We start from the raw sequence: 17979 nt of genomic DNA, 5'->3' as shown, positions 1-17979 counted from the left end.
TGATAGCCAGTGTTCATGACACGACATGACAAAGTACGGAAGATCTGTATGCTCGAATCCGTTGCTAGCGACGGCGAGGAATAGCATGCGCGTTCCAGCCGTCATCGAAACCCTCGTCGTAACCCTCGATCTTTCCTGCAGAGTACTCTTCATCCAGCCCATCCCTCATTCTGCGCTCGGTTCTCTCCACTCCTCTATCATATTCTTCCTTCAGGCGAGTGTCTTCACCTGCCTGCCTTGCGGTCCAACCGGCCTTCCAACCCTTCATGTACTCAACCAAGACCGCAGCTCGTTTCCCCTCAGCCAGTCCTTCAGCATGCCCGATACCATATCCTCTAGAACTTCCGGCAGTATCACCAAGTTCCTTTCCTTCAACCAGCCCTTCAGCTTTACCGACGGCGTGTCCTTCTTGATAGCCCTTGGAGTGTCCTTTGTTGAAACCAATGCGCTCGCTTTCAGCCTTAGACACAATCTCCGAGATTGTATCACCTTTAACCTCGACTGCAGCCTTGCCTGCAATCCATCCACCATTCCATTCTCTCGCATGTCTATCTTTGATGAGATGGGTTGCTGCTACCTTGCCCATCTTGTATCCTCGCTCGTATTCCGTTGTTTGCTGGCCGTTTTCAACTCGAAGAGCACGCTCACATTTTGCGTAAGCGCTATGCCAGCCAGGATCGTATGTACCACCCGCCATATCATAGCCATTGTAGAAGGCTTCATACGTCTGTTCACTTAAGCGAAGTTGCCAGATGTCATGGGATTCAACAGAGTCCGATCTGCCGTCCTCGTATGCTCTCTGGTAGGCTTCGTCGGTTTCTTCTCGCAATCCTTCTGCGTAACCTCCTCTTTTGCCCTTGCTATGCCCTTCTTTATAAGCTTTCATCCTTGCCATCTCCATCATTGACTTCTTGTGGGAGTCCCACTCCCGTTGTTGCAAGATCCAGTTACGCCTGCTAGCCTCAGTCTCGATGGCAGGCCTCAACTGGTCGACTTTCTCAGTTAACCATACTTCCATGGTGGACTTAAGCTCTGAACCGCTGAGCTCTTGGCCCTTTTGGAGACGCCAGGCTTGTTGTTCCGTCTCGAATTTCTTGCGATCTGCTGTCAGGACCGCCAAGCTCTGCTCTTGACGTCTTGCTCGTTGGTTCAGAAGGTTTTCCAGGCCTTGTGCTTTCTTTAAGCTCTCCTCATGCTCTTTTCGGTATGACTCTCGCTCTGCCCTGATTTGCTTACCCAGGTCGACCACCCTAATGTTTGGCTCACAGTACTGTTTCGTCCATTTGTCGATTGCGGATTGCGGAGTGCTCTTGCGCGCGGACAAGTTCCTCATATCCTGATTGGCCTTCTCGACCTTGGTACCGATCGCGGCGACAGCATCAAGCAGGTCTTGAATGTTCTTCGATTTCGCCCGATCATGCTTGACCCTTGTCTCTGCGACCTTTAAATCTTCTTCGCGCTTCTTCAACTCGGCTAGCTTGTCCTCTGCTTCTTTTGTCCGCTTTTCGCTTTCTTTCTTGCGTGCTTCGATGACACTGTTGTTTACCAGCGCTTGCAGATACTTCGAATGTTCTTCGGCCACGTCATCTGCAGCTTTCTTTTGATCTTCTGCCTGCTTTGTCTCTGCGTCCACTATCCCTCTCTCCAAGCCTTGGATGTGCGACTCAGCCCAATCCACCCACTTGTGGCACACTGTAGCCAGATTTGAAGGTTCATCTGTTTGCGGTCGATGTGGCCGGGGAGGCTCGTCTTTCCGCAATGTTTCCGGTGGATCAGAGAGCGTTTCGAGGAGAACGACTGTACCATCTGCAAAACTTAGCGCGTTAAAAGGTGACGGGAGTGCAGGCTTACTTTGTTCGATAGTTATCCTCGGCCCATGGCTATGACCTTCAGCGCTTGCAATAGCTGCAGCTCTGAGTTTGGCAGGTTCTTGAGATCCACTGCAGCCCACAGCAGCGGCTGTGATGAGTCCAGGCATTCTTCCCTCTCAGTCGCGGCCGCGTGACTAGTATCGCGATGGACGAAAAAGAGAGGCAAATACGCTCACTCTAGCGTGCGGCTAGGTGATGAGATCACCTAAATAGAGTGCTGTACGAGGTGAGGAGACGGACGAGTCAGTTTTGGACGCGAAAAGGTGAGACTCAGCGACGCAACAGAAGAGGAAGGTGCAATGCTTGGCGCGCAATAAAGCGCGCAAGGAACGCGTCGAATGCGGACCAACAGGGTCGTGCAGGCTAAGAGAAGCTACAGAGCGTCTTCCAAAGAGCAAAGTCATTCGTCGTCTCTAATCCGTGGTGACATGCGCACTTCATAGGCACTCACCTTGGTAACGAATATGTGCCAATGTGCACGTGACTTGCCCGATACATCGCGATTACACCGGTACTGACGGTGCAGATGTCCGCCCAATGGTGTACGCACCAAGCTTTTGGTGACTAGAAAGAATGACAGTACATTTGAGAAGCTCCTTTCTGCCGATGACACACGCGAATGAAACTACATTAGGGAGAACTTTGACAAGAAAATGGTCACTACATTCGGAGAAAGAAGCGAACCACAACAAGAGACGTGACTAAAGACGAAAAGATGAGAATCTCAGAAACAGAAAACTCGAGGTTTATGCATTAGCTCACCCATCTCTCCAGTTCATTCAATCCATTAGACACTCAACCCCGATATTACTCCATCATGACGTACGGAGACTGCCTACCCTACCACCAAGTCCTCCTTCCATCATCCTTCAATCCAGCCCTATGCCAATGCCCGATAAACACCATGCTTGCTTGGAAGAGATTAAATCGCAAAACAAAAAAGAAGACAGTTCTACTAGTACAGGGAGCGGTCGTAGATGCAAGAATCAGCCATAGAGGGCTGGGGACGCTCGATTGAGATCTTGTAGAAGGGTATAAACGCAGGGGACCTGGTATGTAATGCTCGCTGTAACATGTATGCCGAAACGATATATGCGTGTGCGGGATTCGAGGAGGTGTGAAGACGTTCTGCAACACCGCGGTTCGAAAACAGTATGGTTGCAAAGCTCAAGCGCCTTTAGGATATTTCTGACGACGAGGTTAGAGGGCGTGTGGTATCTATCCTTCTAATAGAGGCGTCCTCGGCTGGCCTGGCTTGCTCTGCTGGGCGACGTCCGGCTCCTCTCATCTTCCTCGGGAACGTCACTCAGTCTCGTAGGATGGTGATGTCTCATGCCTACCCACTCGTCACCGTAGCCATCACCACTGTAGTCGGGTGCACCGCCAGCGGTAGGGTGACCCTGGCGTGACGATCCCGCGCTCGAACTCGTGGCGTAGGCACCTGAAGACGTGGCAGTCGTGCCGTAGTGTTGCAGATGCTCAAGCTCGCGTCGACGTGCATCTTCTACATCATACTCATCCGATACTGGAGACTGAAGCGATCGAAACGGGATGCGGCGACCTGAATCATCGCGGATGAAGTTGCCTCTCTCGTCCAGGGCGTACTCGATGTCGCCTTCAGACTCCTCCGCCTGAGACGTGACGTATGACTGTTCGTCCTCTGGTAGACCAGACTCAGACTCTTGATGTAGATATGAACCTGGCTGCTGGTAGAACGCCTCAGGCTGAGACATGGCCGGTTGTGCAGGGGCTTGCTGTGCCTGAGACGTGTAATATGGATACTGTAATGGAGCAGGGGCTAGTGACTCGTCCGCGACTGAAGAGCCACCAGGTCGAGAGGAGGCGGCGGATGCTGCACCTGATGGGACGTAGGTTCCTTGAGCCACGTGTGCGGGGGGTTCGGGCTCGCGGTGCGCATGGCGAGCGCCTTCCGTGAAGGGATCGGTGTCAGTTGGAGACTGACCTTCCTCATACGAGTAGTGCTGTTCTATACCCGAGCCACTGCTCTGAGCACCGGCGTATGTGTCGTCCCCATGTCCCCTCCCTTGACGCCCCATGTTCTGCGCCATTGGTACCACCTGCACTCCGCCGACCAACGTAGGCTGCCCTTCTCTGAGTGAGAACGTGCGATCACGTTCCTCTTGCTCCCGTCTTCCAAGCTCCTCCCATGCTCGGCGTGCTTCCTCTTTCGAGATTTGAAGCTCACGCTTCATCTCCGACACCGCTCGTTCGGCGTTCTTCTTCTCGGTGGCCATGCGTTCCATGTTTGCCTCAGCCTCAAGTCGAGCCTCCTGCTCCGTGTTGATTTGTTCCGTCAGTTGAGCCTCACGCTCTTGAGCTCGTTCCTGATCCTGGCGATGCTCGTAGAACCATCTCTGGAACTTGCGCTCGGAAGATGCGCGTAGGCGCTGCAGCTCAACAACAGCATGGAAAAGGTTGGCACCAGCTGCAGACAGGTCGGTGATCTGGCGCGACATTTGCTGAGCCAGCGGCTCCCTGCGAACTTCATCGGTATTCTGCTCAAGCCGCCGTATCCAGTAAGAGGTAAGACCTTCCCAATGCGAGGATAGTGTTTCCCAGCGCTCAAACGCATGTGGAAAGTTTGAAGTGGTGGACTCGCGAACCTGTCCGGAGGACGAGCCTGGCGGAGGTGGTGGGCGTGCTGCAGCGGTGGAAGGGCCTGCTTGCGATGAAGCGGCCGTGGCACCAGACGGTCGCCTCGCATGCCCTGAGCCAGCTGGCCGTCTGCCTTGTTCCGCCGTCGTTGGTAGGCCTAGATTTGCCTGAGCGGGTCGAGACTGCTGCTGCTGTGCTTGCGAAGCTGCCCGGGGTCTGGATTGCGATGCGCCGGTAGTGGTCTCCTGCGCTTCGCTCATGGTGTTTTGTGATGGGATCGGCCTCTCTGGCTGACGAGGCACTCCACCCGATGATGTCGGGTATTGTACATACTGGTCGCCAGATCTCAGAGCTGTCGATTGGGGCTGCCTTTGGGTCCCGGGCTCCGTTGTTGGTGCTCCAGCTACACCAGAAACAGCTTGAGCTCTTCTTTCTGCGCTAGCTCTCCTGCGCTCCTCTTCAGCGGCCTTCCTTTGTTCCTCCACTTCAGCCCGTTGCCGTCTGGCGTTCATGATCTGCGTTGGCGTGCGTATGTTGGACCTGTCAACGGGCACAGGACCGCCTGTTGTGCGCGCGCCGCCATTGGCAGCGCGGCCACTTGTTAGATCGGACATGAGGGCGTTCTCTTCGACCAGATCCGGGGTGAAGGGATGTGGAAGTCGGAGTCCCTCTTCCAGCACAAAACGTATTGCCGAGGCAGTACGTTGACTGACGCGAAGGGCGGGGTGAGGCTCGGCGTAGGAGGTCGAGCGAGGGCGAGGTGTCTCGAAGCGAACGCGCTGCTGCTGTTGGCTCGGATCGACAGATCTCGCGCGCTCGAAGTTGGGCGTGCGGCGAAGACTGTTTGCGACGCTGCCGGTCGAGCTCGATGCTCTCGAGCGATTGTGCTGCGTGCGATAGAAGGCTTCGGCTTGCTCCTGGCGTAGCTGGAGGGAGGTTCGGTATTCGAACAGTGGCGCTGGGCCGTGGCGGTCGTGGTCTCGTGAAGATGGTTGTTGGGAGGGTAATATGTTGGCGAGCTCAGATGGGTCGCTGGACGTCACCGCGAAGTCAGGGACTCTCACTCAGGCCCAATTGCCCTTGCGCCGTCGAGGGGCACCCGCCGGGTTGGAGAAGATACCCAGCGGCTGGTTCTCTTGGGATTGGGTAAGCAACGCGCGATGGCTTGCTTATATCGAGAGGCACGAAAGCTTGCTGGAGAGGGTAATGTTAGAGACAGAGACTGCGGGAGGGCTAGCAGAGGAGCCATTGCTGCGGTGCGCCCTAGCAATTCCGCGCGCGAGGTAGGGTGGTTGGGAGGAGGTGAAGGGCTGGGAGGTGGCTGGGACGCTTCGTGAAATCAACTTACAGCTCTCACCGACAGTCCATGAAACAGCCAATGTACGTGTCTGGATGCGCGATTGGTGACTATGTATGCGCTGCGCTGCGCTGTGCTGTCGTCGTCGTGGTGCTGGTGGTTGTCCAATGCCTCGAGTTCTGCTGGCAGTGCCGAAACAGACGTCACCGGACGAAAAGCTGGCCCTCAGCCCCAGCGCTCGGAAGCGCGGCGCCTGCTGCAACGCGCGGGTGGGTAGAAAAGAGTGACGGAAGAGACAGAAGGTCTCGTTTGGATATGCATTGAAGTCGCGCGGCTGAGCAATCGCGGACGTGTGGTAGCGCTTTGAGCGCGAGCGGAGCTTCACCCGGGAAGCAAATACGCCAAACGCTGATATTTGCTGATGTGGAGTCGCACTGACCGACGTGCAGCGAGATGCATGCAAGCGACTGGACTGGGACGAGGATAGCGGACGTCGAGTTGGTGACGGCTACGATCGATTGCCAGCGTGCCAGCTCATCGTGCTTGTTCTGCTAAACCTGGCATGGGGCCAAGGTACAGCGCGAGCCGGAAAGCGGAAAGCCCATAGCCGTCATGACCGGCCGAACGAAGCAAGGCATTAGAAGCCAGCAGTCCAAGATTACAAAGAAGTCATGTAGTTGATAGCTAGAGATTTATTTGGCTCACGGCCTCTCTCATGCTCGCGGTCGCGGTTACCTCATCGCACCTGCCCACCCGCATGCGCCTGCCAATCAGCCGAGTTGTGAGGAAGGAGCGGCCCGTCTCCAGCGGGTCAAATCGTTACAGCATCTGGCCACGAGCGTCGTGCCTCTTCAACCTAACAACAAGCCGCCTTTGCCAAAGGCCCGCATCGTAACGACCAGCTGATGATGAAGTCGTTCGGTGTCTTGTACAGCCAACAAACATTCCATTATGTCCACCCCTGGAACCCGCATACACGACATGCAACTCCCAGCCTCGCCTATGCGTTAGACCCATGATCCTGCAGCAACGGAAGAACAAGGAAACATACTGCAGACGCAACGTTCACTAGACCCACAGAACAGCTGTCATCGTCAGACGTCGCCCGTCCCATTTGCGATGAAAAGAGGACGGCACACTTTGCGCACACCGCCTCACAACCTGAATCGCAAGCACATCGGACCGAGGCAGCAATCGGAGAGCTGTAGCACTTGCAAAGACGCCGTGATGTCAGCAACGACGGAGAAGCATCGACACAGCCAGGTTGTGGGATGTGTTTATTCGTGTAGATCCTAGGAAAGGGCGAGACTCTGGAGTGAGACCTAGCTACAAGGTTATTCCCAAATACCCTTTCCCAAGGCTTCCAAGCGCCAAAAGCTCCGCAGGCGCGTCGTGGTATCGTAGTTCATCCTCCGCTCCGTCATTGCCCAAGTCCGAATTGTCAATCGTTTGTCGTTCGTCATCCGCCGTCACCCGTCCGCCATTCATCTGTCGGTTCCTATGAAAGTTAAGCAAGGGTCTTTGGGTAGGACACATTCGCTGCTGCCAGCAAGTGCCATCCATGTCTCCTCACTCCCTTTGGTCAGCTGCATGATAAAGATAATGTCGAAACACCAAAAGCAAGCAGGACGCTGAGCAAAACCGGACCAAATTCATGAAGCAGCGCCAGAACCAGAACCAGACAACCAATCCCAAGATCTTCTTACCTTGTGCTTGAAGCTACCGTTCTTGACGGCTGTCGCAGCTTTTACCGAGGATTCGTCGATGTCTGCGGGCAGGATTTGGTCGAAGCTGCTATCATTGGAAACGATAGAGTCTTCGGAGGTCGCGCTGTCGACAAGTACCAGACTCGCGCCTGTCGGAGAGGTTTCGCCAGAAAACGTGTTTCCGTCTGCGGCAGGGCTTCCGGTCGTCGCAAGAGTGACAGGTGTCTCGCTATCAGTCACTGGGACATGAGGGAGACTTGCCGAAGACACGGTCTCTTGCGGTTGCAAATGGGAGGTGACAGCACTGCCTGGTGACCATGGTGACTGCGCTGAGAAGTAGCCGTCTTCTTTGGCTGCGCCATCCAAGGCCTCGCCTAGGTCCTTCATCTGGAGAGACTCCTTTGTCAGCGGTATCGGGTCACCACGATCATCAAACACTCCAGTCCAGTTAGGCCATTGGATCAGGCAACGGTTGTTGACGGCCTTGCCCTCTCTGTTGTATGGATTGCGGGAAGTCTTTGGGGCTCGTAGGCCACTATCCACGCAATCTTTACCGCAGGTCAACAACGCGATACGAGAGAGCTCTTGTTCGAACGGAAGGTAGTCGACGACGAAGCCGTTGAGTTTGAGGCACCTAATAAACAAGTCAGTCTCATACCACTGGTTGCTGAGTTGCGCCACGTATACATCTGGGATGTATCTCGGTATTTGGGGCTTCGTTTGGCTCATGACCACCAGGATTCTCGAGATCATTCCACTTACCATAACGGGAACGGTTTGGCCTCTTCCAATCCAGCCGCAATACGTCCCTTGCGCATGCTGAAGTCATCGAGATACTCGCCGGTGCCGAAAGAGTAGTGTAATACTCCCTTTCCGTCTATGCCCCTGCAGTGTGTTAGCGACAGTACTTTATGGAACTCCGGATGCGCTCCTGTGCATGGGGACTCACTTGTACTCTTTTTCTTTTGAGTCTATCTTCGGAACGGTCAAGCCACGGACTTCCTCAGCCTTGTGCCAATGCTCTTTTCGCACGATCGGAGGCGCAGCCATGTCGAGATCTAGGACGCGCATGCCAGTCTTGGACGTATTGCGGAATACAGCCTCCCAGTAGATGGACTGAAGTGAGTCATGCATATGAAAGAGTCGCAGCTCCTCGAGCTCAGTCTGCTGGACAAGCGGCTTCATCTCCGCCGGGCTGATGTATGACTTGTACTCGTTCTCGCCGTCTTGCTGAAGGCGGACAGGTTGACCAAGGTCGAGGACAAGCTTTGTAAGCGAGGTGGACAACTTTGTCCAGGTGACAGCCATGAAGGGTAGAGCGGAGATCCATCTAGGTCTCATTAGCCAATAGGCACGTTGTAGTAAGAGATATACATACGTCAACTCTTTAAGCGCAGGCATCTGTTCTACCAGCTTCGCTATATGCTCGCCTGCGTCGCGCCACTCCTGCTCACGCTTGGTGAGCCACTGCGGCTGTCATTGCGTTAGCTTTATCGTCCTTATTATCACAGAGCCTTGCGCTTACCTCAATTGTGCAATGCGATTGCTCCTCCAGTATACTGGTTCGATCGGTGTCCTTCTTTGCCAGAGCCGACTTCCACTCGCCGACGACGTAGAGCTTTGTGACTGGGGTAACACGATCATAGACGTTGATGAGATAGTCGTCTACCTGCTCATTCACGTGCTTGAGGGAAGAAGTAACGTCGCCATTCTCGTCGCGACCGACATTGAGTACGTAGCAGGAGTCGTCAGCGCGGTCAGCCGCGAGCGTTGTCTCGAGGACGTAGGGACCAAGGTTGTCCTTGAGTTCGGCCATGGTCACGATGCGCGAATGCGTTGTTTGGGTTGTTGTTGTAGGTGTAAGTGGTCGTATACAGGTGCGTGGAGGATTTTGTTACGACCGGTCTCGAGATTGTTGCGGTCCAAGTCGAAGGTGACGCGAGATTGGGGTCGAGCAGCCCTGATAGGGCTGATAAGAGTGTTTGCTATATAGATAGGAAGGCGCTCACGGTGAAGGTGCGACACAAACGATGACGTGAATGCGTCTTCGTCCGTTTGCAGGACGTGCTCAGTGGTCGCCGCAGCATGGTTGGAGCACGTGAATAGAACATGGTGAAATTGGGAATGCTGGTCGTTTGATTGGCCGGAATGCGACACTGCGCGACCATGGGAAGGTGCCCAAGTCAAGAGTGGGAAATTGCGGTGGGTGACCGAGCGCAACTTCTGGAGGAGAATGAGACGGCGCTTTATAAACGCAAGTGAATGACTTAATGACAAATGCACATGCGCACCATGCGACGACACATGATCAGATATCGGTGTCACGTGGATATGATGATGCGTTCTTGGAGGAGCGAGAGCAAACAAAAGTGGCATAGAGATGGACATCGCGACTTCGTTACCGAATTTTGAGGGGACAGATCTTGGGGGCTACCGCTTGAGAAGTATTCTTAAGATTGGACAACGTATGCGTAGCGAAAAGTTTGACACAGTGTAAATTAAGAACTCTCACCTTTCTCAGGTCATTTTGTCCGTGCTAGCAACGAATTGGACCGCGATTGAGGCATACCTGCTGTAGTGATCAGAGTATCTCGAATGATAAGATGTCTACAGCTCACTTACTATCAGTCGCTGTGCGATAGTGAAGAATGCGTCAGATTACTCAATGACAAGCTTTCAACTATAACGCATTGTCTAGATCTAGTAAAATATCGCTGCGAAAAGCTTCAGTATCATATCTTTCTGATGTCGCAGAACGGGAGCAAGTCTCTTAGACAGCTAGTCTATCATCACCCGTCCTCATAATCGACATACTATCATGTGCACGTATTTTAGATTATCAAGAACGGTCGGTTTATACATTTTGGCGCCTGGAAGTTACTATACACGTCTTCATTCCTTTTGCTTTAATTATCCACACTCTTGAGCTTTTTTACAAGAGAGAGTAGCCGCCGGAATCACTTGAGTCAGAGAAACAAAAGGTGCCCACTATTGCCGTACCGTAGTACGTGTATCTTGGGATAGTATCCTCGAAGCAGTTGATAACGCGCGTTAGATCTGTTCAGTATCGAGGTACTTGTGGAAGGAAGCGTCTATCATGGGACACCTCAGCTCGATTCACAACACCACTTCCCTTTGTCCTCTTCTCCCATTTGCACTGATCGTACATCTACCAAGCCAGAGGAATAAAGTTCAGCAGACCTGAGTCGCTCAGTACACTGTAAGTCCAAGCACAAGTTTAGCTGCATGCAACGACGACGCATCGTATACCTTAACAAGTTAGTTTGGCTCTTCCACAACAAATCTTGGTGCCTGAATTCACCCTCCAATGAACATATACAATGGCTGCCGGACAAGAACGCCGAGCTTCGTCAGGGAAATCGGATCGAGATTCGACTTGCTTTTTGCTCATCCATGTGGAGGGGCGTAACCAGGGTTCGGGCTGACATTTGATATTGCTTTTTTGCCCGATCTATCAGCAACGTGGTGGCTTGTACGAAGTGATAATCCGCTTACCCTGGCCGACCCACGTGCTTGGTCTTAGTATACCCGCGCGGTACGGTACGGGTACACAGTTTCAGCCCGCTTGTGCTGCTCCTTGTACACAGCGGAAGCAACGCGACCAGTAGCATGGTCTACCCGAACATAGCAGTGACCTCCGCGCAGCAACACGACCCCGTACCGACATCTATTGCCTGCACACAATGCAAGCAGGCAAATGAGCCGCTTCCAGCACGGGGGCCATGCCGAAATGTGGCATTATTGCCCAGGTGTGACGTGCGACGTCTAAGCCTCGATGCCTCTATAACGCATGCGCATTTGCGAGACCGCCTAGCTAGATGCTACAAGTTGACTCAATATGTCGGTTGTATTTCAGCGCATGTTGAATGCTGTGGGAATTTCGTAGCATGGGCCGTATCTTCGGCCCCGGATGTGCAACGCGACCGCATTGGGTCGGCAATCGGATAGAGCTCAGGCGGCACGAATCGAGATTTGGATTCCAGGATTCTGCAGGTGGACAGTAAGCTTACGCAAAAGTCGGTGACGGAGGCCCTAAGCTATAGATCGACAATGTGTGTTTCTCGCTATACGCTCCTTGTCAGAGTAAGGAAAAGAAATAGTGTGTACCAGACCTTTCACCGCGGGTCGAAGCAGACCGCTCTTCGGAGCTTTTACCACGAATTTGTGGGCAATAGTGCGATTGGTTCGGAATTTGACAGTGATATCTACCGTTGTTGATGCCCAATGTTAGCCACATAGATCAGAGCGAGGCGCTAGATACCCCACAGTAACGTAGCCACGATCCGAAGCTATGACTGTGGGAACGTCATGTTTTCCTCGATACACTCCCCATCGTGTCATTTCTCGACCCGGGTCTCGTCCCGTGTGAAGCAATGCTTTTTCGAATCGAAGTTCCTCCATGCGACAGGGAAGGATTGCCGAATTGCTAGGTATCCATGGATGCTTTTGGCAGCCGTTGGACGACCGTAGTAAGGCGAGATTGGCGTGCGTTAGCGCGCACTGCAGAATAGTACAGCGTGCTATTGGAGTGGAGACGCCGATATTCCAAATATCTATACCTACCCTGTATGTGCCACATGGAGACCAAATGTATGAGCCTGCTTGACGATTAGACGTAGAGGTACTTAAATAGTTCTCAGCTGTGTGGGTATCTAGTGATAACCCACGACTATCTACGCATCTTCGCATTTGAGAAACGACCATTAGTCTGCGATTGAAGCAAGTATCCCAAGATGCTGCGGTTCTTGAATCGAACAAAACATGACATCGTCATCTGCGGACCGCCAGCTATGGTTTCGCTTCATGTACGCGTCGTATCGAGCATCGTTGCAACGAGGTCAGGCTAGACTCGTAGGGCGCTGAACGGAGACCCGAGTCAAAAGCAAAGGAAGGCATGCAGCCCCTCTGTAGCATGGAACACCGCGGAACCTTGAACTGTGGTCGCGCAGCTTCAGGGCTGCATGGTTTAGGCAGTCGTTGACATGTGGACGGCGAAAGAACCTGAATACCTAGGCTTGCATCAGGACAAGAAGGAAACTTCACTCGTGGCAATTCCGACGAAAGAGAATGTACATATGTTGACAATGCCATTGCATTTTCATGCCTCCAGGGCTCCTGACGTGGGGCGCCTCATTCAGCGGGGCGGCGTTCACACTTCTCCACATGGGCTACCACCGAAGGTGCCCAGTCTAGTAAATTATCCGTCTCGAGCCGCGCGTGCCACCAGCCGCGACGAGATCAGAGTAGGATGCTGCAGTCGCTAAAAAAGCAAAGAAGACCTCGGGATGGTTGCATACACAAGGGTGGATGTGCGGTAGATGGGATGAGGTCTGACATGTGGGTCCTAAGACGAGATCGGAAACACCCCCCACGCTAATCTAAGCGCCCATTCTAGTAGTACCACCGGCAACGCGACCAAACTCCTGACTGTTTGATGGAGGATACGACAACTCATGACACTCATATGTTGACTGCGCCGTCGGCGTGATCATCCCGCTGTAGCGGGAGTGGCTGTTGCCAAGAGAGTGGCATGGAATGACCCAATTTCCGGGTTAGTTGTGCATGCATAGGTTATGATTTCATGGTTTGTAGCGTTATGCGCCCCTTACTGGTGAGAACAAGTTGTGCAACGAGCCCATCGTCCTACCTATCTATGAGAGTGTGGGCATGCCGAACAAATCCGACGACGTTGGATGACCAAGCAGCTGCATTCGAGACCACGATGCTGGATCTCTCTTGGTTCTTGCTGGATCGTGCAATTTCCCATATCTGACATCGCAGTTCGTTACACGTTGATAGGTAAAACAGGCGTCCAAGGTCGCCAAGAGAAGGGGTAGGAGCGGTAGGAGCTGAGTGCGATTGAAACGCATAGCTGAACGCTCACATCCGTGTCGTGCAGAGCTTACAAAAGCAACATGATCGCGATTTCCGACAGACAGTACGTGGAGTGGAAAAAGTATGAGAGTTGGACTGTTTAATAAATTACTACTTCAGGAGGTATTACATGCTGGACAATGTGTACTGCAGCGGGTTGGCTGCAAGTGAGATCGAGGCGTTTATTGCGCAATTCCAATCATGGGTTTGTAAGAGGAAGCGCGTGCTCGTTGTTTCCGGCTCGCGACAAAGCGCTGGTGGCAACATTGGCGTTGCTTGGAGTATGTGATGTATTCGGGGTATGGATACAGCGTGGTAGCACCACAGTGCCAGTTTCGTCAAATCCGGCCGGTGTGCTGTCTAGCGTTTGTTGCCTAGCGATATCGAATGACGATCGGATCGAATGGCGGCACCATCTGAGGGTCAAGGCCGTGAAGCGAAGATCTTTGACAAGTGTGCTGGAAGTAGAGATAGTGTGGGCTCATGCCGAAACGGAGCCTTCTGCAACTCAGACACTACGTGAAGAGCGACCATCTCTTATACCAACGTTAATTTTATAATCTTCTTCGTCGTCCGAGTCCATTGAGTGGTCGACAGGAAAACTTCTTAACCCATTCTCTAGCATCCGGAATGTTTCTGTGTAGGCCTTGGAAGGGACAGCGTCCGGTTGGATGAGGAGCGAAGCAACGTCCATCTTGATCGATCTGGGATAAGGAAGGTCGTTGGGATCTTTGACGAACCAACTGCGGTCTTGTGTAGTGTCGTGCTTCCGGACATGATGCGTTGCGAGATCCGAAAACCTTTCGTCTAGGATCTTGCGTAGCACACGCTCGACTTGCTCGTCCGTAGGCCCTTGTATGTTCTGTTTCTGCTCCAGGACCAGAATACGTTCGTGCATCTTCCGAAAACACAACTCTGTTCTACGCATGAACTCGTGGCTACCACTGATAAGCTTCAATGCTTGACTAGGATGCGGAGTGCGCTATGCTTACTACCATGCTGCAATCTGGTCGAAAGACTGATTGATCTTCTGCACCTGGAAGGTAAACGACATGTTTGATCTTGATTAGGATTGAAAAGTAAGGAGTAAACTGAGAGACTGGGTTGTGGAGGCTCCGCGAAAGTTGGCATTCAAGTGTAAGGACTTGAGACTGGAGAGACATGTATATGAAAAGAACCAAATGTGTACGGCAAGGAAGCGAACTCTGATATACATGTATGACCCTTGCAGGCGTGAATCACAGGGATACGTTTCAGGTGGGACCAACACGCCGCTTCTGATATGCAGTCAGGTGGGTAGCGCGGCAGGGTCCTCGGATGGCGGGAGACTTTGATGGGCCGGTCGGCCAGTGGGGGATGTAAGGTGGACGCCCAATCAGGGTCACGCAAGTATGCGGCTGTCTAAGTCTCGCGAATGGAGTGTTTTGGGGTCAGATACATATACCTAGGTGCTTGTCGGATTACATGCAAGACGCTGACCGAAAGAGAGACCGCGGAGAAGATCGTTCAAAAGGACGTTGTAAGCTGTTCGGGCGAAGGAAAATTCCAAAGTACCTACCTATGGAAGAATGGTGACTGCCTCTACGGCATACACAGTCGAGGTGGCAGGGGCGTGCCATGGACACCGCCCCCATCGCCATGATCGACAATGCTAGCGACAAAGGTACGGGGTCAGCGTTGAGTGGCTCGCGTGTCTAGGCGTGCAAGGTGTCCGAATATTGTTGTCGACCCATTCGATCACAGGTTGCGGCCACTTACCGCAAAGCAAAGGCGAGCTCGCGGGAACGGGTTTCTTTCCCAGCGGCGGTGCATGCAATGCAAGCCATCGAGTCAATCCGGTTATGGCCGTGCCCCTAGGCCAAGGCTGTCGCATCCGGTTTTCTTTTCTCCCACAGCTTCTCGTTGTTCTACCTGCGTAACGCCTGCCGATTGGTATCTTCAGCGACACTGGGAGAAGCTGCCGGTCGAGCTGCGTCATCCGATGTTTGTGGATGCTAGCAAGGCTGTCAAATTGTGTTTGCTGGTGCCAGCTGGTTTGCACGTGCGTCATGATGCCGCTAGACTCAAAGCCGCTAGACCCGCTCTTGCGTATTAGGTAGCGGGCCTCGGGAACGACTTTCGATTTCAGGGCCACTCTCGTCATCGGTCAACATCCTGCAAGCGAAGCGACCGGGCACGTTAATCCCGATAAACACCAGTTCCCCCTAGAACACTGCCGATTCCTAGCTCGGAAAGCTCAGAGTCAGTATTGTCAGGTGAGGTTAGAGTTGCGTACAGCGCAGAGCCAGCGCATCGCATCTGGCCTCTGACAAACAATCGGCGATGGCATTCACCATTTGGTACACGCGCTGCGCCGCCTCGTTACCTTTATTGACAACGTATTTGCCTAGTCAGTTGCTAAAGCAGGGTTATACCATGGCGAGCCACTCAAAATGACTCCGGCATGTACTGACCATCTCAAGTACCGACAAGGCATCTTCCTGAAATTTTCATTCAATCCATTCAACAGCTTTCTCTAGAATTTGTTAATTCTACCTAGAGAAAAATGCCAAACTTTGTTCATATCTGAACATGGCTACTGTAACAATATCTGTGAGTAGTTGTGGCCCTGGATGATCGCTGTCCGAAAGTTGGCGGTATGTATCCGTTGCAAAATGTCAGCATACATCCTGTGTGTATGCATTTACTTCATGCATCTCAGCACAACGTATACACACAGACGACGATCCGCTAACAATTGACAACGCTGAAGGGTAAGCTGCGCTTGTTGCAGCCTGCATGGATGCATATCGAAGCCTGGTTCATCGCTTACCCAAAGATTACGCACACACTCACTGAGGCCTTACGATCCTGTTTAGAGCTATCGCACCTCGACTTCGACATCTTTATCGACCGCAGGACTTTGTTAATGTGGACTTCTCTCGCTTACGATAACTGGAAACGGATCGACAAGGTCGAGGTGTCGACAGACTAGCCCACCAGGACACCTCAGCCACTTCTACAGGGCTCTCATCCGTGCGCGTCGATCGCCCGTCACGACGTCCAATACCCCAGTGCATTCTTCGGAAATATAACGGTCTGCCTTCGCATACGGTAGCGTGGCACCGCTGATGGCCCTCAAGCATCAGCGGATTACATGGCGCCATTGCTGAGCTGATAAGTCGAACGATTCTCAAACTGACAGGGCTTAAAACTCCCGACTGCAGGTATCTTAGCGCTTTGTGACCCGCCGCTTGACATCGGTAGTTGGGTTTAATCCCAGTTCACGGATCCTGTCACTTGCCTTGAGCTAATGCAGCCTCCCGAGCACTTTGCTTGGAGTATACGACGCACTGAGCTTTCAAAACGGCACTCGAGTTCGGTATATAATATCAGTATTTGATAGTTTCCTCACTTATGGATAAGCAGACTTTGGCCAGAGTGTAGGTATATGTGCTTGAGTTGGATAATTCCTCAGCATTAAGAAAGCTGGGTTGCATAACGATACCAGATGACTTCTTTTTCTACGGCCTCAAGATCGAGGATTTCTTGATCCAGACCATATGCATGCTTCACCAGTTTTGGACAAGATAATCACATCGACGATGAGATACGGACGCTTCAGACAGTCCGCCGCTTCCGCCAGAACTAGAACACGACTCTTTTAGCAACTCATTTGATCACATTATATGCATACATCAGGTGGATCATTTTGTCGTCAACGCTGCAGAAGTTTCAGCAAGTACTGCGACCCGGGTCTCGAGCCGAATTTCCTACTCCAGAAATGATCTCATTTCCCGAGCTGTCGTTGCCCTGGCTTAGCGAAAAGCAGGGCGAACGACTGCGCCGTACCAAGAGCCGGGTCGCTTGACACAAACAGCAAGCGCTGGAATACCGCGGCAAGCCCGCGATGCGTTTAATCCGCTTATATCAGCTATTCAGCTGCCTTTAATGCTTTCGAGGGATTCGAAACGACCGCCGGTTCCATATTCCCGGCACCTAATGCTACTCCCGTATGGTCTTTATTGTCGCGATTACTAGATCCTGCATCTTAAGCGGGAGCGAATATAGACGTTCCCACATCGACTCCACCCCAGCGAGGGCCTTCGTGGTGGGTCCAGCGCCCTCAAAGCTTTGTCAACACTGCGTGCTGCGTTGATCCGGTGACTGACTCGTGGGAATTGACTAACGGATACCTGCCCTATCAAGACTTTGAATTGCCAGAAGAAGATACTTCGACCGTGTACGCGGAAAGGACATACGACTACAAGCTGCACAGCTCTCGGTGGAGCCGACAGCCCCATCCTTGCTCGTGCAATGATACGGTGAATACTGCGTCCATCGCGTCGGAACCTAGCATGGCGAGTCGCTTTCAATGATGTTTTGTTGATGCGAAGGATTATAAAAATGACCTTCCCAGGCATTGCCCCACAAGCCTTCTCGGATGATTAATAAGGAGTTTCGTTCGATTCCTACGAAAAGTATCTCGGCCTAAAGGAAACCGAGGCACAGTAATTTTGATCTTGAATGCATTTATCGGTAACACGCGATGATAAAGAAAAGAAGTGGTGCAAGCAAGAATGTGTAAGAAGACCAATCTTACAATGTTACGACG

The 17979-nt window shown here is 52.6% G+C and overlaps 4 protein-coding genes across 4 annotated transcripts; all 4 read right to left on the bottom strand.

Moving 5' to 3' along the window:
* Positions 1-64: 64 nt before the first annotated feature.
* On the bottom strand, positions 65-1978 carry J4E92_002511 (uncharacterized protein; the record flags this gene model as incomplete). The annotated part of the gene is made up of 1 exon (XM_051493914.1): positions 65-1978. One exon carries the CDS (start codon positions 1976-1978, stop codon positions 65-67), a length of 1914 nt encoding a protein of 637 aa, XP_051355593.1.
* Positions 1979-3097: 1119 nt separating this feature from the next.
* J4E92_002510 (uncharacterized protein) lies at positions 3098-5736 on the bottom strand (the record flags this gene model as incomplete). Its single annotated transcript, XM_051493913.1, has 2 exons — positions 3098-5519; positions 5705-5736. 2 exons carry the CDS (start codon positions 5734-5736, stop codon positions 3098-3100), a joined length of 2454 nt encoding a protein of 817 aa, XP_051355592.1.
* Positions 5737-7436: 1700 nt separating this feature from the next.
* On the bottom strand, positions 7437-9306 carry J4E92_002509 (uncharacterized protein; the record flags this gene model as incomplete). Its single annotated transcript, XM_051493912.1, has 5 exons — positions 7437-8124; positions 8253-8375; positions 8440-8820; positions 8869-8963; positions 9016-9306. 5 exons carry the CDS (start codon positions 9304-9306, stop codon positions 7437-7439), a joined length of 1578 nt encoding a protein of 525 aa, XP_051355591.1.
* Positions 9307-13893: 4587 nt separating this feature from the next.
* On the bottom strand, positions 13894-14439 carry J4E92_002508 (uncharacterized protein; the record flags this gene model as incomplete). The annotated part of the gene is made up of 2 exons (XM_051493911.1): positions 13894-14323; positions 14381-14439. 2 exons carry the CDS (start codon positions 14437-14439, stop codon positions 13894-13896), a joined length of 489 nt encoding a protein of 162 aa, XP_051355590.1.
* Positions 14440-17979: the final 3540 nt, after the last annotated feature.

The sequence above is a fragment of the Alternaria infectoria genome, assembly GCF_024043175.1.
Source record: "Alternaria infectoria strain BMP 0036 chromosome Unknown scaffold_3, whole genome shotgun sequence".
NCBI lineage: Eukaryota > Fungi > Ascomycota > Dothideomycetes > Pleosporales > Pleosporaceae > Alternaria > Alternaria infectoria.
Note: the sequence above shows the minus strand (reverse complement) of the source record. Positions and strands in the feature narration are given on the sequence as shown.